The 21,142-nt window shown below is 46.5% G+C and overlaps 1 protein-coding gene across 1 annotated transcript in view; it reads left to right on the top strand.

The window, feature by feature from the left end:
- Positions 1-21,142, top strand: part of LOC142246132 (twisted gastrulation protein homolog 1-A-like) — a 38,342-nt gene that overhangs the window by 7,633 nt on the left and 9,567 nt on the right. Inside the window, exons 2-4 of the mRNA XM_075319157.1 lie at positions 724-843; positions 5,378-5,477; positions 5,584-5,793. Of these exons, the coding sequence (XP_075175272.1) occupies positions 724-843; positions 5,378-5,477; positions 5,584-5,793 (430 nt within the window). The remainder of the gene's footprint in view (positions 1-723; positions 844-5,377; positions 5,478-5,583; positions 5,794-21,142) is intronic.

Below are 21,142 nucleotides of genomic sequence, written 5' to 3'. Positions count from 1 at the left end.
CCTTGGGTGGCATCTGTTGGCTACCTTCCAGCACAGTGCTAACCTCAAACCATCAAAGGCTCTAGAGAAGCCAACATTGTCGCTTTGTTATGTTCCTCCAGGGTGAGCAAGTCCTGTGGCACAGTGGGTCCACACCCTAAAGCGTGACATATATTCTGGCATAGAACAGCTGTGGAATAGGGTAAAGCACTACATGAAACTGTATACCAACACTGCCTCTGCTAAACACGCCTGATGGTCACAGTTTCTGAAGGCCAGTGATTCCACAAATGAACTCGATGTTGGGATATCTGTAGATTGAAAACCATTCCAGGTGACTACCTGATGAGGCTGAGAGATCTTCAAGGGTGTATAAAGCTGTCATCAGAGTAAAGGGTGTACTTTGAGAAATTCAAGATTTAACACATATTTTGCTTTGTTTCACATGTTTTGTTTATCTCCATGTTTTTATGTATGTCCTTTCACTGCATTCAGTCTGAAAGTGTACACTTCAGTAAGAAAAAGGAAAATCCACTGCATGAACAGGTATGGCCAAACTTTTCACTGGAACTCCAAGTAACAAACTAAGTAATATCTGCATTAATAAATATCCGCACAATGTCTACATCTAACTCCAATTAGCATATTTTTCATTGCATGCTTTTCATTTATTGCATCAGGCCACATGTAGTGGCTCCACTTTGTATGAGTTTTGCCGGTGATGATGTGTTTTATTTCGGGCAGGTAAAATCGTGGCATCTGACAGGGCTCATATTGGCCACAACTTGCAGCACTCTGATTACATCAGTAGCTAGTTGCAACAAAGCTCTCTGTGCAAGTGATGTCAGCAAATGTCTATTGCAGGTAAGGTACTGGGTGGAGGGATAAACAGCTAGTGTGTTTTCTGTGAAACCATAAATATCCTAGTTTTTCCTTGCACACTTTGGACATGTTACTAGTTTCCAATACCTAATTTTCTATCTAATACAATCCAAAGTCATTATTAGGCCAATTTTACAAGGGCATAATGAGCACATTACTGCATCCAGATTATGGCCACAAATACTGACTTGATTAGCACAGAATATATGAACACAGAAATATCACGTATTATACTTGTTTGAAATTGGCCTTATGACACTTTTAACAAAATATTGTGCTATATATACACAATATGGATTAAATTATATAGATAACTTAAACATTACACCGTACAGAAGCTTTTATGACATCCCACTGTAAATCCATAGGCATTAAAGGGGTGGTTTATTACTCTGCAGTAGTGGACACATCCCTGTAAAACTGATCTAGAATGCTTTTTCTAAATACCTTGATCAGCCAATTCTGCCTGTGAGCGGCGCTATTGCTGACCTCTCATCCCCATGAAGTGACCCCCGGGGCTCCGTGACCTCTGGATCCAGTGATGTCACGTCAACTTCCAGTTGACGTCACATCACCGAGGCGAGCCCCAGTCTTTCTGAGTGACTGGGCTGTGGGCGGCGTTTCACTGCTCGTCACAGCCCAGCATCACAGTGCAGCATGTCACATGCACACTCCATTACTGCAGAGCGCCGCAAGCAGGAGCGATGGTGGGGTGCGACGAGCGGTGAAACTCCTCCCACAGCCCAATTACTCAGGAAGACTAGGGCCTGCTGCAGTGATGTCAGATCATCTGGAAGTTGAAGTGACATCACTGGACCCCAGAGGTCACAGAACCCAGGGGGAGGTCACTTCTTGGGGATGAGCGGACTGTGATATTGCTGCACAGAGGTAGAATTGGCTTATCAAGGTACAGTATTTAGAAAAAGCCTTCCTTATCAGTTTAACATAGAGGTGGTCACTATTGCAGAGTAGTGAACCACCTCTTTAATATACATCTAAAACAGCTCTCACTCTTATGGGAATGCATTTCTCAAGATTTTGGAGAATGTCTGTTGGGATTTTTGCCAATTCATCCATAAGAGCATTTGTAAGGTCAGACACTGATGTTGAAGGCAAGGGCCTCATCACAATCTCTGATCTAGTTCATCCTGTAGATATTTGATGGGGTTGGGGTCAGGGATTGGTGTGGCAAGTCATGTTCTTCCAGATCAAACTCTCTCAAGCATCTATTTATGAACGTTGCTTTGTGCACTGGGGCACAGTCACAATGAAAGAGAAAGGGGCCTTCCCCAAACTGTTCCCACAAAGTTATAAGTATACAATTGTCTTGTTATGCTGAAGCATCACATTTTATTTCAGTGGAAATAAAGGACCAAACCCTGAAAAACAACTCCAGCATTATCTCTTATCCACCAACTTTACAGTTGGTGCAATGCAGTCAGTTCTCCTGTCATTTGCCAAACCCAACTCATCCATCAGACTGCCAGATAGAGAGGTGTAATTCATCACTACACAGAACATATTTTCACTGCTTTGGAGTCTATTGGCAACGTGCTTTACAGCAGTCTATCCTACGCTTGACAATGTGCTTGGTGATACCAAGGGATCCCATGCCATGAATCTCCCAGTTCATTTTTTGTAACGATGTTAATGCTCGAAGAGGTTTAGAGCTCTGCAATTATTTAGTAATCTGTTCATATCATTTATGCGCTATACACCTCAGCGCTTGTCGACCTCGCTTTTTAAATCTGCATGGTTGTTAAATGCTTCCACTGTTCAGTATTACCATTCACATATGAGTGTGGAATATTTAGGAGCAAGGACTGACCTGATTCAACGGTGGCATCTGATTATAGCACCATGTTTGAATCCAGTGAGTTCTTTATAACGAAACATTCCTTCACACATGTTTGTTAGGCTTGTTGCTTACCCTTGTAGAACTCTGGCGCTGAGACTGAATGAAATATTAGAAGTTATTAATTAGGAGGTGTTTTTTAGGGTCTGTTTTGTGTCTGTTTTTACTATTTTGTGTCATCTGCTTTTTTCTATGCAAAAAAAAAACAACAACTAATTGAGGGTTCCCAAGCTTCTCCTAGCAAATAGCCAGTGAAAAGTGGACAGTACACAGACGTAAAAACATCCAAATCTTCCCAGTAGCCACGTCAAGGTGTACCTCGTATACTGGGTACCTACTCTCAACTGAAGACTCTCTCTTGGTTTAAAAACCTCCTATGTATGGGCAAGTAGGAATAAGCTATAGAGAATAAAGTCACCTGTGGCTAGTGGGGGAGCCGTGCACTGTCAGAAGGCATGACCCCATTAATCTAGACAAAAAGATTGACGACACTCCCAAAGCTGCATAACTGAACATGACATAATATTACAAAAAAAGAGACAGTTTGCACTCTGAAATGCTAAAGCATGAAAACCATGAATGTAAGAATATAGATATGCATTACTGCTAAAGGAAATCTAAGAAAAAAATTGAGATATTTAGCATACAAAACCAGTTATTTTTATATCTGCCCAGTAGCCAAGTCTTTTTGTATAGATTAATGCAGTACATGTAGGTGTAATCTGGAAAGCATCTGTGTACTGTAACCCCCCCCAGAAACATATATGTGAAAAAGACTACAGAATATAATGTGTCTGTGTGCTAAAGGAAATCACACAAACATGAAAATTGGATCTGTAAATGGCCTCTTAGTTTAAATTCTCACACCACATTATAGTCCATTAGTTTGACTGAAAATCACTGACTTAAGCTAACAGCCTTATAGGCATACAGTCAAATGAAAAAGTTTGGGCACCCCTATTAATGTTAACCTTTTCTCTTTATAACAATTTGGGTTTTTGCAACAGCTATTTCAGTTTCATATATCTAATAACTGCTGGACTGAGTAATATTTCTGGATTGAAATGAGGTTTATTGTACTAACAGAAAATGTGCAATCCGCATTTAAACAAAATTTGACCGGTGCAAAAGTATGGGCACCCTTATCAATTTCTTGATTTGAACACACCTAACTACTTTTTACTGACCTACTAAAGCACTAAATTGGTTTTGTAACCTCATTGAGCTTTGAACTTCATAGGCATTTGTATCCAATCATGAGAAAAGGTATTTAAGGTGGCCACTTGCAAGTTGTTCTCCTATTTGAATCTCCTATGAAGAGTGGCATCATGGGCTCCTCAAAACAACTCTCAAATGATCTGAAAACAAAGATTCAACATAGCTGTTCAGGGGAAGGATACAAAAAGTTGTCTCAGAGATTTAAACTGTCAGTTTCCACTGTGAGGAACATAGTAAGGAAATGGAAGAACACAGGTACAGTTCTTGTTAAGCCCAGAAGTGGCAGGCCAAGAAAAATATCAGAAAGGCTGAGAAGAAGAATGGTGAGAACAGTCAAGGAATATCCACAGACCACCTCCAAAGACCTGCAGTATCATCTTGCTGCAGATGGTGTCAATGTGCATCGGTCAACAATACAGCGCACGTTGCACAAGGAGAAGCTGTATGGGAGAGTGATGCAAAAGAAGCCGTTTCTGCAAGCACGCCACAAACAGAGTCGCCTGAGGTATGCAAAAGCACATTTGGACAAGCCAGTTACATTTTGGAAGAAGGTCCTGTGGACTGATGAAACAAAGATTGAGTTGTTTGGTCATACAAAAAGGCGTTATGCATGGAGGCAAAAAAACACGGCATTCCAAGAAAAGCACTTGTTACCCACAGTAAAATTTGGTGGAGGTTCCATCATGCTTTGGGGCTGTGTGGCCAATGCCGGCACCGGGAATCTTGTTAAAGTTGAGGGTCGCATGGATTCAACTCAGTATCAGCAGATTCTTGACAATAATGTGCAAGAATCAGTGACGAAGTTGAAGTTACGCAGGGGATGGATATTTCAGCAAGACAATGATCCAAAAGACCGCTCCAAATCTACTCAGGCATTCATGCACAGGAACAATTACAATGTTCTGGAATGGCCATCCCAGTCCCCAGACCTGAATATCATTGAAAATCTGTGGGATGTTTTGAAGCGGGCTGTCCATGCTCGGCGACCATCAAACTTAACTGAACTGGAATTGTTTTATAAACAGGAATGGTCAAATATACCTTCATCCAGGATCTAGGAACTCATTAAAAGCTACAGGAAGTGACTAGAGGCTGTTATTTTTGCAAAAGAGGATCTACAAAATATTAATGTCACTTTTATGTTGAGGTGCCCATACTTTTGCACCGGTCAAATTTTGTTTAAATGCGGATTGCACATTTTCTGTTAGTACAATAAACCTCATTTCAATCCAGAAATATTACTCAGTCCATCAGTTATTAGATATATGAAACTGAAATAGCTGTTGCAAAGCCCCAAAATATTGTAAAGAAAAAAGGTTAACATTAATAGGGGTGCCCAAATTTTTTCATATGACTGTATTTGAGGCTGTTAGGTGGGCCCAGAGACCTGCGGCCTTATTTTGCGGATAGAACAGCTTGACCCTTAAAATGATCTCTCCTCAGGAGCTCTGTCAGTGCAACATGAAAGAAGAAGATTGTCCTTGCTGTCAAGATTGCATGCTGTGTCTTGGGAGTTTATGGGACCAGTGCTGCAGCTGTGTGGGTAAGTAGTTTGCATCATAGAAATAAAAATCCGCACATTATGTAAGATGTACAAATATAGATAGGAAAACATCTCATAAAATGATCCCTATGTTTCGGTTTCTCAGGGTTGTGCAGTGAAAATAAGGCAAATCGTAAACATGCAGCCCGGAGAAGTTCCTTGGAGGTGCTGCCTGTCCCACTGCCCTCTCTATTTCAGTCACTGAGTGAACTGCAGGGAGATGCAGCTATGGACTGGAATGTTCACACCTTGCCGGTCACCAAAGAGCTGAGCCAGCAATCTCACCTCGATCACGTCCTGCTTGGTGCACACACAGGTAAGTCTGAGGCTGTGTTTCCATATTATGACTGCAGTGCATCTTCTGCTGAAGTTTACCAAAACGTTTTATTGATAAATGATATTTAATGATATGATATTTAAAATTAATGGTAAAGATGAACAGTTTTGATTGATTAGTGATGAGCGCGCACTACCATGCTCAGGTGCTCGGAACCGAACCGTACCGAACATTTGGACGCTCAAACGGGTTCAATATGAGTATAATGAAAGTCAATAGAGAACTCGAGCATCACAAGATCTTCCGGAAAAATACTTAATTTCTCCATTGACTTCCATTATACTCAGTCCGAGCGCCCGACTGCTCATTATGAGTACCGAGCACCCAAGCATGGTAGTGCGCGCTCATCACTAATTGTGATATCAAAAATATTGTGAAACACTGCAGTTTTGGTGAAACTGCAGCAGAAATAATGTGATTTATCTCCTTTTTGAATTTCCTGTCTTTGTTTTAAAAAACCACAGCAAAAAGAAAGAAATACTGAAGCCATAATGTGTGAAAACAGAGTGTTTATTCCATTGAAACTTGTTTTCAGCTATGACTATTCTATTTGCTTTCACAGGTTTTAGATTTTCTTTTAGACCAGGCTAAGGCTCCTTTCAGACTGCGTTTTGCCTTACGTTCACAGGTCCCGTCGGGACATCCGTCCGAACCGCCCTTCCCCCACCCCGGGTGTGCGTCTGCAGAAAACATATATGTGCAAAAATGGTACAAAACAGAGCACACGCTAAAGTAGTGTGCTCCATTACAGTCAATGGCCCTGTGTGCACATGCATCCAAAACACGCTTTGCGGGGTGGAGGAGGGGCGGTTCGGACAGATGCCCCGACGGGACCTGTGAACGTAAGGCAAAACGCAGTTTGAAAGGAGCCTAAAGGCCACTTTACACGCTGCGATCTCGCTAGCGATATCGCTAGCGAGCGTACCTGCCCCCCGTCGGTTGTGCGTCATGGGCAAATCGTTGCCCGTGGCGCACAACATCGTTAGTCCTCGTCACACTACTTACCTGCCTAGCGACGTCGCTGTGACCGGCGAACCGCCTTTCTAAGGGGGCGGTTTGTCCAGCGTCACAGCGACGTCACTAAGCGGCCGCCCAATAGAAGCGGAGGGGCGGAGATGAGCGGGACGAACATCCCGCCCACCTCTTTCCTTCCTCATTGCGGGCGGCCGCAGGTAAGGTGAGGTTCCTCGTTCCTGCGGTGTCACACATAGCGATGTGTGCTGCCGCAGGAACGATGAACAACATCGTACCTGCAGCAGCAACGATATTTGGGAAATGGACAATGTGTTAACGATCAACGATAAGGTGAGTATTTTTGATCGGTAGCAGTCGCTCGTACGTGTCACACGCTACGACGTCGCTAACGAGAACTGATGTGCGTCACAAATTCCGTGACCCCAACGACATCTCTTTAGCGATGTTGTTGTGTGTAAAGCGGCTTTTAGACTGAGTTCACATGTCCTGTAGGCATTTGTTAGCACAGATCTGTCAGAGATCAGTTGGTAAAAAAGTTCTGCAAACACAACTTTTTTGTTTGTTAAGTAACAAATGTCTGCCTGATTCATTTTTAAACATTAGAGTCTATGGAGAACGATCCGTTAACGGATTACTATTTACTTGTTGTACTTGTGTAGCGGGCGGGGAGGAGGGTGTCGGCACACTACGCTCACCCCCTTCTGCTCGGGTCCGGCGGCCGCTGCTCAGTGGTGGCTCGAGCTGTAGGCCGGATCCCGGGGGTTTTCTCGAGCGGCACTCCTCGCCCGTGAGTGAAAGGGAGTTGTTGGGTGTGGGGATGATTATTGTCCGTGACGCCACCCACGGTTGTGGTGATTTCACCACCGCTGCTCGATACGGGGATCCCGGGGATGGTGATGCGGAGCAGCCAGGTGTTGTGTTGCCCCTCCGTGGGCAGGGGTTGGTGATCCCGGGGCCCGGTGAAGGTTTGTGAGGTGCGGGGCCTGGTGGGCGCAGGGACGCGGGGGCAGCGTTGTGCCTTGCGGCACTGTGGTACTCACTCAGCCTGAGACGTGGACACAGTTTTACGGTAAACCAAACGGCTGGTAGGACGGTCCCACAGACGGCTGCACCTGCACTCCCGGTAGGTGACGGTGATGTCCCTCTTCCTTGCACCTATGGTTGACTTGTGGTAGCGGTGGATTCCCTCCGGTTACCCGCTCCCCGGCTTCAATCTGGGCCGGAGGAGCCCTACACTTTGCCCGCAGGCGCTGGCCCTGAGAAACTGGTGCCGTGGCGGTGGTGGTGTCTCTCCGATTTGGGTTGGGCTGTTGCCTTCAATCGGGACTTGGTTGTTGGGGGATCTACGTCCCCTTCACTGACGGATTCGGCAAATTTGGCGACTCCTAGCCTTGCCGGGGTCCGAGAGGCCCCTGTCCTGGTGCTGACTGTCCTTCGGAACACTGCTCCAGACCACCGGGCACACAGCCAACGGGGTCCTTCCAGGAACTTCCAAACGGTCCCCCTCCAGACAGTCACCGCCGTCGCTGACCTTGCTGATCTGGCCCTACACAAAGCTGGACCTTCAGGCTTTCTTTCTTTACTGTCACTTTGCTTCTACTTTCACTACTTTCACTTCTTTAGCTCCTCACTCCTGCTCCTCCCTGAGCTATCTCCTGAACTCAACTCAAGCCCTGCCTGGGCTAATCTGCCTGGTTTCTTCCCGCCTCCAGAGCTGTGACCTCCTTGGTGGGCGGAGCCAACCGCCTGGCCCACCCCCTGGTGTGAATCATCAGCCTCTGGAGGAAGGCAACAAGGATTTGTAGTTTAGCTGTGATGTGCCTACCTGGGGTGTGGGGTGTGGTGGTGTTGTGACCTGTGACCCCTGGCTTGCCCAGGGCGTCACATTCCCCCTTAGCAAAATGCAGACCGTCCGCGGGCTGCCGTCCTACACCGGTTTTATTTTTTTTTTCTGAAAAAGATAACATTTGAAATTAACATATTTACATTTTTAATCATAACTCTTCCCAAGACGGGAGGCACATTTCTTGTAACGTTACAAATGGTTTACGGTTACGGTTTCCGCTCTCTCCCACCCAAGCAACCTGGCCCTGATGCTGCCCCTAAAACCCAGGCAGCACCCCTTGACCCACAGTCCAGCACAAGTTACCCGAGCGGGATCTGTCCTTCCCCTCCAGAGGGTAGCCACCGGTTCCTTTGGTGGCTGGGCCCTAGCCTGCTCTGCTGAGGGCCCTCCCTCCAACCTGCCTCTCCGGAGGCGGCACTGCGGAAAACGGTAACGGTAAACAACATATTTACAAGCCACTTAACGTTTGTGGTGCCCTGCAAGTTCACGGGCTTGTCCATAAGGAGTCCCTTATGCAACTTTTAAACGGTCCCCTCGGGGACAACGGTGCCGGCTCCGGCCAGTCCAATCACTACAGACAATCAGGTAACTTCTTCTTGGATCAATCATTTTTCATTTTCAACTTTTAAACAACAACAAAATGGTGGTCCCAACGGGGACGGTGCAACGGGCATCCGCTGCCCTACTGGGTGTCTTCGTCCTCCTCACCCGGTTCGGGGTGAAAAGACACGGGCACCAGCCCCTCCAGTGCATAGCAAGCACGGCGTGGAAGGGCCGCCCGATACCCATTGCCTCCGGTTCGGGGAATATAAGTGGCCTCCATGCCAGGCAGGGCAACGACTTCCTCCTCTTCTTCCGACACAGGCTCAGTGTCAGGCCCGGGATCGCTGTCTTCTGCCCCTGCTGCAGTCACAGAGGGAGGCACACCCGACGGGCCAGGTGCGGTGCAGCGCGCGAGCGAGTAGGACGGAGGTAACACAGGAGCCAGGGGTAGACCGGGTCCCTCAGCCGCAGCGACCGGTCCCTCAGGGACACAGGGGCGTGGGTCATTCTCCAGCTCCTCCATCACGGCCTCCACTCCATACACTCGCGCTACAGCAACTAGGGCCTCCACCTCCGCGGCCCACTGCGCCATCAGCCCGCCGATCTGACTCTGGTAGCGACGGCAGATCCCCGCCGCCCGGGCCCTCAACCATGCTGCCGTTCCAGACACCGGCTCGGTAGTCTCTGCAGAACTAGGTGGGGCGGACATCTCGGCAGTCGTGCTTTCCAGGAACCCAGTATTGCTGCAGAGTCCTGGCGTCCCTGCTTCTTATAGCTGCAGCTACATGCGTCCAGCCGCCATCGCGTCCCCCTTAGCTCTTTCCGACCCCTCCTCTCCCGGGGCGGGGTTCTGACCTTCGCGCCTCTACTGCTCGAGAAGACGCTCGAGCGGGAACTTTTCGCGCCAAAGATGGCGGCTTCTGAAATTTTTCTGCCGGATGCCTCCGGCGGTAACAAGGCGCACCTCTACCAGACGGCAGAGCGGTAAGATCCTGTTCGTGACGCCAAGTTGTCGCGGGCGGGGAGGAGGGTGTCGGCACACTACGCTCACCCCCTTCTGCTCGGGTCCGGCGGCCGCTGCTCAGTGGTGGCTCGAGCTGTAGGCCGGATCCCGGGGGTTTTCTCGAGCGGCACTCCTCGCCCGTGAGTGAAAGGGAGTTGTTGGGTGTGGGGATGATTATTGTCCGTGACGCCACCCACGGTTGTGGTGATTTCACCACCGCTGCTCGATACGGGGATCCCGGGGATGGTGATGCGGAGCAGCCAGGTGTTGTGTTGCCCCTCCGTGGGCAGGGGTTGGTGATCCCGGGGCCCGGTGAAGGTTTGTGAGGTGCGGGGCCTGGTGGGCGCAGGGACGCGGGGGCAGCGTTGTGCCTTGCGGCACTGTGGTACTCACTCAGCCTGAGACGTGGACACAGTTTTACGGTAAACCAAACGGCTGGTAGGACGGTCCCACAGACGGCTGCACCTGCACTCCCGGTAGGTGACGGTGATGTCCCTCTTCCTTGCACCTATGGTTGACTTGTGGTAGCGGTGGATTCCCTCCGGTTACCCGCTCCCCGGCTTCAATCTGGGCCGAAGGAGCCCTACACTTTGCCCGCAGGCGCTGGCCCTGAGAAACTGGTGCCGTGGCGGTGGTGGTGTCTCTCCGATTCGGGTTGGGCTGTTGCCTTCAATCGGGACTTGGTTGTTGGGGGATCTACGTCCCCTTCACTGACGGATTCGGCAAATTTGGCGACTCCTAGCCTTGCCGGGGTCCGAGAGGCCCCTGCCCTGGTGCTGACTGTCCTTCGGAACACTGCTCCAGACCACCGGGCACACAGCCAACGGGGTCCTTCCAGGAACTTCCAAACGGTCCCCCTCCAGACAGTCACCGCCGTCGCTGACCTTGCTGATCTGGCCCTACACAAAGCTGGACCTTCAGGCTTTCTTTCTTTACTGTCACTTCGCTTCTACTTTCACTACTTTCACTTCTTTAGCTCCTCACTCCTGCTCCTCCCTGAGCTATCTCCTGAACTCAACTCAAGCCCTGCCTGGGCTAATCTGCCTGGTTTCTTCCCGCCTCCAGAGCTGTGACCTCCTTGGTGGGCGGAGCCAACCGCCTGGCCCACCCCCTGGTGTGAATCATCAGCCTCTGGAGGAAGGCAACAAGGATTTGTAGTTTAGCTGTGATGTGCCTACCTGGGGTGTGGGGTGTGGTGGTGTTGTGACCTGTGACTCCTGGCTTGCCCAGGGCGTCACAGTTACATTTGTAACGGATCTGTTGTTTTATTACCTGATGCAGTACAAATGGAAGATAAATAGCAATCCGTTAATGAATCCGTCCTCCATAGACTCCAATGTTAAAAAGACGGCTCTGGCAGAAATTAGTGTCCCGGATGACAACAGGATATGTGATCTCAGCCTTACAGACTTAACTTTAGTAATTACAATTTTTATTTTGCTAGCCATGTAAAGAGTACATCATAATTGTTTGAATAAATAAAGACTAAACTTAGAAATTTAGCATGGTTAGATTTATGCCATTTGTCCTGTCACAGTGACCACAGTTTGTAAATTGCAATGTGACCACATTTAGAGATTAATGGATGTGATCTTTATTAGAAAAACTTGGCTGCTTTACTTTAAAAACAAGTTGTCACATTTCCATTTTTTTTTTTGAGATATTGGAGATAGGCCTCTTTTATATAAATTAAATTGAGCTGTAAAACCAAACACATCCCGTGGACAGGAGTGGTGCTATTGTTGCAAAAATTCTGCCATGATTTCCTAAAACCCTGAAAAGGCTCTATCAGGAAATTAATATTGATGAACCAACCCTCAGTAGGACACCTCAAACCACTACAAATGAGGTTTTAGCAGGTCCCCTAGTGGCTGGATGTGTATAGAGCTACAACACCCCAGAAATGAATGGGTGCTAAGCTGAGCATTGTACACTGTTTAATTCTAGCCACCATAGTACAGCTGATTGTTTTGTGTGTGTGTGTGTGTGTGTGTGTGTGTGTGTGTGTGTGTGTGTGTGCGTGCGTGCGTTTGTGTGTGAGGGGGGAGGGGGTTTGAGCAGGTATCAACCCCTGACCGATCGTACCTATCCTAATTGTAGGAGATAATAGCAAAGTCCAAGACAACCTCTATAGCAGTGTGGTTGCTTCTCGAGTGGTGTTGGAGGTTTTCTGGGTAACGTGAAACCAGTGTACCCCTGCTTATGTGTAACATCAGGACTGGCAATGTTAGATTTTTTTTTATCAATGTGGCATGGGCTACTAAAATGCAACTAGAAAGCACTGACTGCCAAGATTGCACTTTCTTCTAATTGCATCTGCTAAGAATTGCTGTTCATTAATCCATGAATATATTTCGAAATGCGTTGTCTGCTAGTATCAAGAGACTGCTCATTACTATATAAGTGCTACAAGATCAAATAAAACTATGCTTATTGTGCTGACTGAATGCATCCTAATTATTTAACTAAATGTACTGTAACCTGGGTAAACACATAACAAGGCTTTTTAATCCATGCAGAACAGTCCTATTTAAAGAGGACCTATCTCTGGATTTTTTTTCCATTTTAACTGAGTATTTCCTCCAATTGGTGCTACTCTATTGATACTGGAACAGATTTTCTGTTTTCTTGTGTCCCTCCATTCCAAAGCTATGCCCCCCAGTAATAACGGCACAAACGTAACGTTCAACCAACTGTGCGTGCACCACAACATTTCTCTGTTTACTCTGATTGGATGCTGGCTAATGAAAACATGCACAAATAGCAAAGTGAAAAATGAACAACGCCTAAAATATAGCCTTTAAACTTAATAATAATTAAGCAATCCGAGTAGGACCTACAACAATACCAAACAAACCACTAAAAAATAGCCAATATACTCAATATCCTGTATCGGACCAATTGGCTAATCTAGAGTTAAAACTGAAGTGGATGATGTCATTCATGTAAACAAACACTGTAACATACCGCAATGGGCAGCAGTAAAATTAATCATATAGTGAATGATAAATATCATGAAACCACATTATCACCTGCCACAATGCAGATGGCGGTGACAAAATAGTAGAAAAGGAACGGTCTTACCCCATCTGCCGTATAACCCTTTCCCTGCTTAATTGGAGCACTTATTACTGGATAGTCTCGGCAACCAAGAAAGACGAGATAACCTGGTCCTTATCTGAATGACTCAGGATCCCCACAGGTTCCAAACACATGTCCAGCGGTGTGCATGATTCTCCCAACGCGTTTCTTATATCATCAGGGGAGGAAAAGATTCCAAAATCCTGGTCACAAATGACCCACACAGATTGGCATAAATTACTGTGGAAAAATATGTACACAAACCACATCAAACAAAGTCCATGTCAGTAGCATAAGCGGACGGTCAGGAAAGAGCGGCGGGTGAAACTTACTTCCATCAATACCAGGACATTCCTGGGCAGAGCGCATCTGTCATACCTCGCCGTCAGGTTTAAATGAACCAGTCGCTTAGAGTGGCGTCTGACGTCACATCCGCAAGCAGCGGTGAGCTCACTTCCGGGTCACATGATCGCGGCCGCGATGTGCATGTCACGGAGGGGCGTATTAATTAGCCATGTAAACCATAGCAATTGCAGGTAAATGACTACAGAAAAATGGCCGCGGTTTGCATCGCAAAACCAGCGATAACGATAAGGCCATTAAGTTATAACAGTGGCCCATCAACATCAAAAATGGGCCACACGAGCAACTGTAACACATATTACAGGCACCCAGATAGGGCAGGAAAGCTCAAAACACAGCAACAAACAAGGGGAAGAAGTAAGGACCAGGACAGACCAGCAAAGGAGAAATTATTCCAAGAAGGAAATAAAAAACAGAAAAAATATACACCAAGGTCAATGTTATGAATAATGGGGGGGTTTTCGCCCCGTTGATTTAAGGCAATAGTTTCAGCTATATTTCTGGGGGGGCATAACTTTGAAACAAAGGGGCATGGAGGGAAAAAAAAATCGTTTAAGAATCAGCACAAAGTGGATGAGGTGCTCAGACTAAATTAACAACATTCAAAGGTCCTTCAGAGATTAAACTGCAATACCAGGTACAGCCACTACTAAATTTACACAGTTATGCATAGTTAACAATGGAGTACCATGGCGCCTTCAGTCACCTGATCGATTGAGGTGCTTGAAGTTGTAACCTCAAAGATCTGGTATCTAATGATGAGCGAACACTGCCATGCTCGGTATTTGTAACAAGCAATTTGACGCTTGGACTGGCTCAATTTGTTGTCACAAACGTCTCCTATCATTAGGAGACTTGTGACAGGTTTAAGGCTGGATTAAAGAAAAAAAAGAGATAACGACGACACTGCACATGGAAAGAGGAGCACACTCTTGCGGTGAGCTATTCAGCCCCATGGGAACTACCTAACCATGATCCGTGCTGCTACATGTGAGCTAGTTTGCTAGACTATTTGTTTTTTTTCCCCAACATTAACGCTTTACTCCTTCTTGCCTGCTTTGCAGTGCATGTATATGGGTGTGCTGCCATTACATGTGAGCTACTTTGCTTGATTATTGGATATTTCCTAATACTACTGTTCTATTTTCCTTGAATGTTGTGCAGTATGTGGACATAAGCTATTTATTTTCTCCACCTACCTACATGGACATCATCTCACCATGATTTGTACTACCATTGCATGTGGTTTGTTCTGCTAAGTCATTTAGGCTTTCCACCCTGTTATAGCCCGGCTCATATACTGTATATACTGTATTATTTATTGTATGGTGTTCCAGACTTGCAGCACAATTGACCTATGGTTGGGTGGATTTCCTGTCCTTTGACAGTTGTATCACAAACATGGATTTTGATATGTGTTTTTCTATGTAGTGTATTTATTTTTGATTGTGCATTTTCATGGGGTTTATTGCTCTCGTGTGTTTTTGCTTGTGTTTTTGCTTGTGTTTTTAATTGTTTTTAATGTACTTTTGAACCTGAATAAAGTTTTTTTGCACATATTGTATTGATTAGGTGTGCTCCTCTTTCCATGTGCAGTATCTTTGCCTCTTTTTTTCTTTAATTGGTTATTTCACTGCACTGGGGAGCACCCAACATTTATTCATTTTTAAGTATTGCAGTGGTGCGCTCTATCTTCTTGTATGTTTAAAGAGAACCTGTCAGGTTCAATATGTGTAGCACCCAGGGATATGGGGTACTTGGTTACGGGCAGTGTTTCTATTGGGAATGTCACGGCAGTTACCCGGTTCTTTGTCCTGGGTCCTTTTTGTAATGGGGATATTTACAGGGGATTTGTGAATAAAGTTATTCGTGATGCCACTTGCGGTGTTGCGGCTAAAGGTAGGGAGCCACAGTATCTCTACTGGGGCTGATGGTATTGCAGCAAGTGTAGTAGTCCCTCCGCAAGTAGGGTATTGCCCCAGCAAGTGGGCGTCGGAAGAAGGAGTCTACAGTCATGGCCAAAAGTTTTGAGAATGCTACAAATATTAATTTTTACAAAGTCTACTGCTTAAGCTTTTCTAATGGCAATTTGCATATACTCCAGAATGTCATAAAGAGTGATCAGCTTAACAGCAATTACTTGCAAAGTCAATATTGGCTAAGAAAATGAACTTTAACCCCCAAAATACATTTAACCCCCAAAACACATTTCAACATCATTGCATTCCTGCCTTAAAAGGAGCAGCTAAAATTGTTTTAGTGATTGTTCCATTAACACAGGTGTGGGTGTTGATGAGGACAGGGCTGGCGATCAATCAGTCATGATTAAGTAGGAATGACACCACTGGACATTTTAAAAGGAGGCTGGTGCTTGGTATCATTGTTTCTCTTCAGTTAACCATGGTTATCTCTAAAGAAACACGTGCAACCATCATTGCTCTGCACAAAAATGGCCTAACAGGGAAGAGTATCGCAGCTACAAAGATTGCACCTCAGTCAACAATCTATCGCATCATCAAGAACTTCAAGGAGAGAGCTTCCATTGTTGCCAAAAAGGCTCTAGGGCGCCCAAGAAGGACCAGCAAACGCCAGGACCGTATCTTAAAACTGTTTCAGCTGCGGGATCGGACTACCAGCAGTGCCGAGCTAGCTCAGCAATGACAGCAGGCTGGTGTGAGTGCTTCTGCACGCACTGTGAGGCGGAGACTGCTTCAGCAAGGCCTGGTTTCAAGGAGGGCAGCAAAGAAGCCGCTTCTCTCCAGAAAAAATATCAGGGACCGACTGATATTCTGCAAAAGGTACAGGGAGTGGACTGCTGAGGACTGGGGTAAAGTCATTTTCTCAGATGAATCCCCTTTTCGATTGTTTGGGACATCTGGAAAACAGCTTATTAGGAGAAGAAGAGGTGAGCGCTACCACCAGTCTTGTCTCATGCCAACTGTTAAGCATCCTGAAACAATTCATGTGTGGGGTTGCTTCTCAGCTAAGGGAATCGGCTCACTCACAGTCTTGCCTAAAAACACAGCCATGAATAAAGAATGGTACCAGAATCTCCTTCAATAGCAACTTCTCCGAACTGTCCAAGAGCAGTTTGGCGCCCAACAATGCCTTTTCCAGCATGATGGAGCACCTTGCATAAAGCAAAGGTGATCACTAAATGGCTCATGGAACAAAACATAGAGATTTTGGGTCCATGGCCTGGAAACTCCCCAGATCTTAATCCCATTGAGAACTTGTGGCAATCATCAAGAGACGGGTGGACAAACAAAAACGAACAAATTCTGGCAAAATGCAAGCATTGCTTATGCAAGAATGGACAGCTATCAGTCAGGATTTGATCCAGAAGTTGATTGAGAGCATGCCAGGGAGAATTGCAGAGGTCCTGAAGAAGAAGGGTCAACACTGCAAATATTGACTTGCTGCATTAACTCATTCTGTCAATATAACCTTTTGGTACTCATAATATGATTGCATTTATATTTCTGTATGTGATGTAAACATCAGACAAACACAATTAAAAACCAGAGGGCAACAGATCATGTGAAAATATAATGTTAGTGTCATTCTCAAAACTTTTGGCCATGACTGTAGACAGGTATTCAGTGCAACTGGTTTACTACTTTTCGGGTGTTAACTGGTTGCCCGAGGCCGGCTGGTTTCGCCTCCAGGTTTCCTTCGTCCCAGTGCCAGTCTGATGTTCTGGTACCTTCTGCCCCTGCACTTGTCTCTGGTAAGTGGGTCCCCGTGGTATGAAACACTGGGGGTCGCCGGTTTGTGGTTTGTCCATCTCTGTCTGCCTGACGGTAGCGTGAAGCCTGTGGTGATGGAGTCTCTGGTCCTGTCCCCAGCTCGGCTCTTTGTCTTCGGATTCTTTAGGGTCAGCAAGGTCCTTGATGGTCCCTTTTGCTGTGCAGGTGTTAACAGGTCGGCCTGAAGCTCTTTCCTGTCCCAGGGTCTTGTACCCCGTCGGTGCGTAGTTCCAGGAGTACTCCACCGTACTCCACCGGCAACCACCTCTCCTGGGTACCAGGTCATCGTCAACCCACGTCAGGGAGTCACTTCACTTCCACTTTTACAGTCACTGTTCTCAACTACTCTCCACAGTCTGCCCCTCCCACCTGGTCAACTAGTGGACTGGAGTGGCTCCACCTCTAGGCGGCCATCCATGGTCCCACTCTAGCTGGGCACCACTGTATGGGGAAAACTGGGATTACCTGGGTTTTTGATGTTACCGGCACTGGGGTTCTGGGTCCCTAAGTGGGTAGGCCCTGCATCCTGGTGGGGATGCAGAACCTTGTAGCACCCTGAGGTGTTCAGGGGTGCTACATATGCACCCAGAACCACCCGCAGCTCTGGGTGCATATTGCTAATCCCTGCCTAACCGTCCGTGTATACACTAGCATATATAGAGAGATCTTTAGAAAAAGTATTTCTAAAGATCTTTTACCGTATGCTAATGAGCGAGTGGACTAGTCCCCTGGGCATTAGTTCCCTTGCTAGTCAGCCCCATTAGCATGTTAGTACACCCCTGTGGGCATGCTAACATGCTAATAAATGTGTAGAGTCAGAGGCTGATTTCACTCACCTCTTCACCGCCATCGCGTCCAACGCTGGATTTCAACTCAGTGCGCATGACTCCGGAGGTTCAGTCATGCGCACTACTTCAGTTTGAAGCCAGGACATGTACACCCAGCTTCATAGTGCGCATGACTGAACCTCCGAGGTCATGCGCACTGGCCCGAAACCCAGAGTCGGACGCGATGATGGCAGAGAGGTGAGTGAGATCATCCTCTGACGCTGCACATTCATTAGCATCTTAGTACGCCCACAGGGGTGTACTAACATGCTAATGGGTCCGACTAGCAAGGGGAACTAAAGCCCAGGGGACTAGTCCCCTCGCTCATTAGCATATTATAAAAGATCTTTAGAAATTGTTTTTCTAAAGATCTCTTTATCTATGCTAGTGATGCAGGGACGGTTAGGCAGGGGTTAGCAATATACACCCAGAACTGCTCTTTGTTCTGGGTGCATATTGGACCTGACAGGTTCCCTTTAAGGCTGGAGTCTCATGTTGCTTTGAGACTCTGGATTTTAAATGTGTTTGCTTTCTCTTGTTGCAACATGGTTTTGTCAGTTTTCCTTGCTGGTAGTTGCTAGCTAGTCCTTCTCAGGCGCAGCCGGTTTGTGACCACTATCATTCCCTTTAAATAGCCACATGTTCCATCACAAGACAGTGGTTATACAGATTCATTCTCAACTAGCCACTTTGGAAAACAGACATCTCTAGGAGCTGTTGGTGTTCGGCTGCTAGGGACCTGTTGCTGGAGTTGCGCTGCTAGCAGCCTTGGTAGTTGGCTGTTCAGGAGGAAGTTTGTTGTTATATCCTTTTTGTCTATTCCCCTGTTTACCTACCTTCCCTTGTGTTTTATTAATACAGTGGTGGGACTAGTGCTCTTGCCAACCATCTCACTAAGCCAGGGTGAGGTTAGGGCAAGTGAGGGCCTAGACACCATGATCAGTGACAGGTTGAAAGAACCCATATAGTGACATTAGGCAACTTAGGGAACAGCCTCAGGTGTGCAGGAGGTGTCCCCTCTCTGTAGCGTCAGGACCCACCATTGTTATTGTGTTCCCAATGTAGCCTATCTGTTGCACTGTGCATCGGACATCCCCTAGTTCAAGCATGACACTCATGTATCGAGTGTAATGGAAGTCATTGGGGATGTCGATCATTTTTTTGGGAAGATTTTCAAGAAAAATGCTCAAGTTTCCATAGATTTCCATTATACTCGATATACGAGTTGAGCCCGTCCAAGAGTCAAATTGCTCGGTACGAGTACAGAGCACCCAAGCATAGTAGTGCTTGCTCATTACTACTGGTATCAATGGCCTAGCCTAAGGAAAATCCATCAATAGTGTAGTCATCTTAGAAAATCCTTAATTCCTTTCTAGATGCAGGTATTGCTAAGGAAGCCTGACAATGTTTTGACCAAGTTGCAAATAAGTGTTATATGTGCAAAATTGATTAAGGGGTACTTTGCACACTACGACATCACAAGCCGATGGTAGCGATGCCGAGCACGATAGTCCCCGCACCTGTCGCAGCTGCAATATCTTGTGATAGCTGCCGTAGCGAACATTATCGCTACGGCAGCTTCACATGCACTTACCTGCCCTGCGACGTTGCTCTGGGCGGCAAACCGCCTCCTTCCTAAGGGGGTGGGTCGTGCGGCGTCACAGAGACGTCACACGGCAGGCGGCCAATAGAAGCAGGGGGGCGGAGATGAGCGGGACGTAAACATCCCGCCCACCTCCTCCCTTCCTCATTGCAGCCGGGACGCAGGTAAGGCGATGTTCCTCGCTCCTGCGGCTTCACACACAGCGATGTGTGCTGCCGCAGGAACGAGGAACAACATCATAACATCGGTCCTTCCGAAATTATGGAAATGACCGACGCTACACCGATCATACGATTTCGACGCTTTTGCGCTCATTAATCGTAGTAAAAAGGATTCACATACTCTGATGTCGACAGCGACGACGGATGTGCGTCACTTTCGATTTGACCCCACCGACATCGTACCTGCGATGTCGTAGTGTGCAAAGTACCCCTAAGTGTTTAGTTCTGCACCTTCCTCAACAGTTTTGAAACATTAAAAAAAACCAAAACAAACTGCTGTGGCTAAGGTTGGTTAGAAACTGTGCTAAGTGTATTAGCAGCATGCAACATTTCTTAGAGCAAAAAATTTATGTAAAGTACCAGCCATGAAGTTTCACATGTCAAATGAGCCCTTCACAACATATGGTGTAAAGTTGCATCATATGTCAAATTCTGCATCATTCCCAACAGATGATGGCTGAATTATTCAGCCATCATCTACTTCAAAGGCCAGAATCACACTTGCTAGTGCATCGCGTGTAACTCGCGTGAGTCTCTCATGGTAGAACCCGGCATGGCCGCACACTATGCATACAGGAGCGTCTGAGCTGCATAGAGATACATGCAACCGACCCGCTCCTGTCAGGAGAGTGTGCGGCCATGCCGGGTTCTACCATGAGAGACTCACGCGAGTTACACGCGAGGCACTAGCAAGTGTGATTCTGGCCTAACAGGAGTATGTGGAGTGGAGATCCGCCCGCACCTCTAAGCCTGTTAAAGGCCACTGTCAACCTTTCACAGCAGCACTTAATGCATGTCAGCAGGGAGCGCTTCGTTCCACACGCCCATCATGTGATCATGGCACACCTATGGGTTGCCAAGACCCCCATGCTTGTCATGATGGTTTTCCTGTGAAATCCAGAGTTTAACTGGTGATTTTAGGAGACTATGATTTTTGCTGTACAACAAGTGATCGTAAGTTCAAATCCTCTAAGGGCATTAATAAATACAGTAGAAAGTGAAAATAATGTTTCTAAAAAATATGATTTAAAAAAAAATGTAAAAGTTCATAACACTCCTCTTTTGCCAAATTAAAAATAAACCAATTTAAAAAAAATAAAATATTCACATAATTGGT

This window comes from Anomaloglossus baeobatrachus, chromosome 1, assembly GCF_048569485.1.
Source record: "Anomaloglossus baeobatrachus isolate aAnoBae1 chromosome 1, aAnoBae1.hap1, whole genome shotgun sequence".
Lineage (NCBI taxonomy): Eukaryota > Metazoa > Chordata > Amphibia > Anura > Aromobatidae > Anomaloglossus > Anomaloglossus baeobatrachus.
Note: the sequence above shows the minus strand (reverse complement) of the source record. Positions and strands in the feature narration are given on the sequence as shown.